The 5,546-nt window shown below is 33.2% G+C and overlaps 1 protein-coding gene across 1 annotated transcript; it reads left to right on the top strand.

Annotated features, from left to right (window-relative positions):
* Positions 1-4,327: 4,327 nt before the first annotated feature.
* On the top strand, positions 4,328-4,663 carry LOC105625211 (FK506-binding protein 59-like; the record flags this gene model as incomplete). The annotated part of the gene is made up of 1 exon (XM_012206553.1): positions 4,328-4,663. A coding segment is annotated over exon 1 (336 nt), but the record flags the coding sequence as incomplete, so codon positions are not given.
* Positions 4,664-5,546: the final 883 nt, after the last annotated feature.

The following is a 5,546-nucleotide window of genomic DNA, read 5'->3' as shown; positions in this document are numbered from 1 at the left end:
ACACACACACACACACACACACACACACACACACACACACACACTTACGGAGTCATCTCTCGTGAGTAGATAGAGCGAACTGAACTACAGGTTAAGTGGAGCAATCACGACTTATGGACGTATACTTGACAGTAATTTGCGCGAATACGTACTTATTCAGTGATTTTGAAAAATTAATATCTTTTAAAATTTTACAAAAATGATAAAGGACTTTTCGTCTCAATTTCGCTCTACTTGTTCACAAGAGATGATCCTGTTGGTCGGGAACATCCTGTATATACACTACTCAACAAAATTGAAGGATTACCTGTTCCACTCTGTAAAAATAACAAATTTTAAGATAGAAGAACTTCATAAAAAATCATCACATCGAGATATTTAAAAAGCATTTTACAGTTTGAAATTTGTACTTTTCATCATTTGTACTTTTCAGATCGCTATTTTAGAAAACGGTCTAGAAAACTGATATTTTATGGAAATTTTACTGTATTTTATATATAATATACACAACATAAATGAAGATGCATCATCTCTGTATAATTTTTCTTCACTGGATTATTCAACATTGAACAAAAACAACTTTTTTTGCTCCGATGTTGAATAACTCGATAAAAAATGATTGTACAAAACTTAATAAAAAATAAAAATAAAGATTCATTTTTTCGAATGCTCTAAACCGCATTTATACAATTTTCAATTTGCGCCGTGGAACTTCCCAAATTTTGTGAAAAATTTTGAGATATGATACATTTTATGTTTGTGTAACTTCATAAAATATCAATAAGGCCGTTTCCTAAAGTACCGATCTTAAAAAACAGAAGTTGTAAAATATTTTTCAAACATTCTGATACAATGATTTTTGATAATTCTTCTATCTTGAAATTTGTCTATTTTTGCAAAGTGGAAGGTGACCTTTAATTACGTTGAGCAATGTATAAAATATATATAAATATATATATATATATATATATATATATATTTATATATATATAAGAAAATATTACAAAATATAGAATCAATAATATTATCAAATTTATATAAAAATACCTTCTCAATACTATTATCCTGGCTGTTTCTATGTTTCCTTTCTGCATCTTTTGATGTATAACTGCTATCCTTCAAAGGATCTTCAATCTAAGATGAAAATAAAAAATGTAAAGCGCTAAAGTGACAAAAATCTAATCTACAACTTACTCTTTGCTTCCTGTTTCTTGTTTTCCAATTTTTACTTCTTGTTTTTTCACTTCTTGTTTTTTCACTTCTTATTTTATTTTCTCATTTTATATTATTCAAGATAAAAGTTGATAAACTTTGATAGAAGAGACCAAAAACATATGACAAGATAATTGTTGATAAAAACAGTAATAAAAAGAAAAAAAGAAGCAGGAAGTAAAAATATTATAAACCAGGTTTAAAAGCCAATAAAACTATTTGTTCTTTTTTAAAAAATTCTGAATTAGTTGTGAAATAATTCATTAAATTAAGGCCATTAGACATATAAAAATTTTAGTCGTAATCATAAGATCGCAAGCAAATCGATTCATCACAATCAAAATTACAATCTCGTATTTTAAAACACTCGACTGATTGACCGATTGCCTTACAATTATGATTAAAATTTTTATACCTGTAATGGCCTTTAAAATAAAACAAGCTATAGTTGTCTCAGCTATAGCTGTACTTTATTGCAGCAGTATATATCAGTTCAGAACTTAAGGTAGAAAAAAATAAATCTAAAAAAAATATTGCATCAACTTACAGTGTTATCTTCAGACTCTTCCCACATATCTAGTTGCTCCAGAGATTTGTTGGATTGTATAAACTGTTCTTTGAACTCGCTCCACATATTCAGCTTGTACAAGCATACGTGACACACAACCCCTGGTAGATTTTCATCATACTTGATCTGTAAACAAGCATAAACATTCAATCAAACGTGCAATTTGACAGAAGGAACCAAAAAAGGGGAAATACAAAAAAGGGGACCCACATCGATATGAGTGCACCTGATCAAATCCTTGAGTTTGGCTTCCAAACGCTCGTCTTGCAGATTAGTCATGCAGCCCTGGTCAACTAGACAAATTCGACAACGCTCAGCCATGTTTGGTGCCTCCTGCTTAGTAGACATCATCATGGTCGCGGCGATTCGCGTAGCCGGTTCAGGAACAAGTTCGATAATTAACAACGCTCCTCAATACGTTGTTCGTGTTCCCGTAGCGGGCTCAGGCGGGCTCCCGCACTTCGTCATTAATAACCTTTTAGTGCTGCTCCGTCCGATTGCGAACGGAGTGTGAATATGACACGAAATACGATGCACGATCCGTCAACGATCGTCTCCAACAACCTCTTGGCAGTCTCGGCCACTATATTCAATGGAACTTTATCCCTCACTTTAACTTGTTCACGAAATGCTCTTAACGCGGCAACAGGACGTTCGCCATAATCGCAGTATAAAGCGCGCGGAACGAAAATATGGCGCACTCAACGTGTGTACTGCGTAATCGCTTGATATGAGACGCGCCAGCGTCGAATGAAAACGCCTTACAGTGATTCGTCGATACATGAGACGTTCCGGTAAAAAGAGTTTCCTATTGGTCCAACTGCGTAAAATTAAAGACGCGTCGTTTCGTTCGCAAGTTAATGGACGAGAATGACGATGAGGACAGATGAGGATGATATCGCTCGAAATTTTCACCAACGAACACCGAAATAGACTTTCAAGTCGATCAAAGTCGATTTTTGTGCATAATCGCGCAGATTTCCAGGAGACGTTTATCACAGTGGGAAAAGACGATAAAAAAACCAATTATGTAATCAATAATTTACAATATGTATATAATGAGATTTTATTTTGGCTTCCTTCTGCTGACGTACACAGATTTTAATGGCCGAAATAAAATGTGTCAATAACAAAGAGAAATATTGAATTAAATATCGTTACTGTACAAATAAATGCATTATATTATCAAATTGATAAATGGTTGTGTTCAGCAGAGAAAGCTCAGATTGGCTTAATATGATTATACATTCAGATCCAATGAAGAATGAAGGGCAAGATCAATCATTAAAAAATCTTACAGTTGCAAAGCTACTCTTTTTGCTGAATACAACTATTAGGTCTGTTTATATTACTTGAAATTCCTAAAAATATTTGCACTTAAAATGAGATAAATTATATACATATTCGGGCGTTGAAGAGAAAGAGAAGATGCTGAATACAGAAAGTGCAAGCAACGCGAACAGTCTAACGATTTTCTTTTATAAATATAAATATTGGCGTAGCCAACATGGGACTTAGAGGTTGTCCTCCCCTTCAGATCTTAAAGAATAAAAATATTTAAAACCGCTTAAACGGATTATGTTTAATGAGTATTTATAAGAAATTAATTTTAGAAAAGAAGAAAGAATTAGAAGTGAAAGTTATGGAAAAATTTTCTGAGACTTTCCGAAATGGCTAGTATTATAAATTTAAGCTTTTCTAGTTCGAAGAATCAGTTAACAACTTAAGTTAAGAGAAAAATAAAGTGCATTAATAAATTAAATATGTGTAATTTTATGATTTATCTGTCAGTAATTAATTTTTAAAAATAATATAAAACAAAATTGTACATTCAATAATCTATATTACTCGATTACGGCCCTTCCTCAAAAATCACAATTCTATTTAGCCTTCTATAAATAAAATCCTGGTTACGCCCATGTATATAAACACTGCAGTTAGTAAAAATGAGCGGGAATCGATGATGCGCAGAAAATCTTACATTGCATTGATAATGTAGAAATCTTTTAGAGCGGCAATCGGTAATGTAGAAATCGTCAATGTAAATTTTACCTCATTTACAAACGGCCGGTGAAGAAATTTGGAAATGTGGATCGAAAAGAATATCGACCGTCGGAAAAATGTACCAAGTTTTCTAGCAAATTCCATAAAATTGATTTGCACCGGTGTACGATTGTGAAGAGTCAACCACACGATTATTTCGAATCAGCCGGCACGCGTGTTGGAAGATTGCTCAATTCGAACGAGATCCTTCACTGCGTATATCTGAACGCATCCCATTTTCGCAAATAGTACGTATTTTTGATTTTAATACTGTCACACATAATTAATCCGTAAACACGCGCGCATCTTGCAGAGTCATTTCCTCTCGTCATTAATATTCGTGCATTAACATTTCGAGAAAGTTCGGCGTGGAACGATTCCCAACATAACAGCGCCAAACTCGGTCAGACTCGATTAAGTCGTTATCGGTGTATCATCGCATCGTAGACATTGTAGAAAAAGCCTTTTGGTTTAATAATCCTTTTGTCTTTTTCACTCACAGAGATGGCCGAGGTAGATTTATCTCCTGCACAGGACCGCGGTGTGTTGAAGGAAATCATCAAGGAAGGAGAAGGAGATTTGACCCCTACGAGTGGTTGCAGAGTAAAGGTCCACTACACCGGTACTCTACTGGACGGCACCAAATTTGACTCCAGCAGAAACAAGGATAAGCCGTTCAAATTTAATCTCGGAAATAATAGTGTCATCAAAGGATGGGACATTGGCGTTGCTACCATGAAGAAGGGTGAGATTGCTATGTTGACCTGTGCTCCTGAATATGCCTATGGCAAGAATGGTAGTCCACCATTGATTCCAGCTGATGCTACGTTGAAATTTGAAGTAAGTAAATATCAATTAATATTGTTGATATAACTAGAAATATCAATAGAAATATCAATACTCTTATTCTTATCTTTACTAAAAGGCCCAAGCAAATAAATTATTATGAAGGTAAAGAAAATTAGTAAGTCAAAAAATTTTAAATATCTTTACACAAAAAATATAATATTAACTAAAAAATAGAAACAATCAATAATAATCATTTGCTAGTTTTAAACTACGATACTGGAATGTTTTACATAATGTATTAATTATGTGTTTAAAAAAAATAAGTTTTTTTTATAATTATTATAAAATTCTTCAATATGATTATATGCATATGAATTAGAAATATTTTAATATATATATTGTATGTAAATATTCAATAAAATCTATATATATATATATATATATATATATATATAAATCTATATATATATATATATGTGTATATGTATATTCATTGTATAATTTATTACGCAACATTTTTACGAATATTTCTGACTGGCCAAGTAGTAAAACTTTCGAAATGGAAATCAGGTGTATAGAAAACGCAGTAAAAGTCCGAAAATTGCATTCGGGTTTCGAATTTACGAGAATGCACGTGCTGTGTGACTAGGGATTATTTGCCCGAAATATTGGTGGATGTTTCATATGCCAGGGCAAAGCTTTCCGGTAAAACGCGAGAAGCAAGGCGGAAATATTGGCGGCGAGAAAATATGAGTGAAAACTTGATTTGAGATTGGTGGAACCGAGGTAGAGTTTTCTTGGCAGCGGATCAAGCGCATACTTATATACCTACCTATGCAGACAAATGTATATGTTAGTTATATACGTATTCATGCAAGAGAGAAAGAGAGAGAGAGAGAGAGAGAGAGAGAGAGAGAGAGAGAGAGAGAGAAGA

The sequence above is a fragment of the Atta cephalotes genome (genome assembly GCF_000143395.1).
Source record: "Atta cephalotes unplaced genomic scaffold scaffold00320, whole genome shotgun sequence".
NCBI lineage: Eukaryota > Metazoa > Arthropoda > Insecta > Hymenoptera > Formicidae > Atta > Atta cephalotes.
This window is presented reverse-complemented; position numbering and strand designations above follow the sequence as displayed.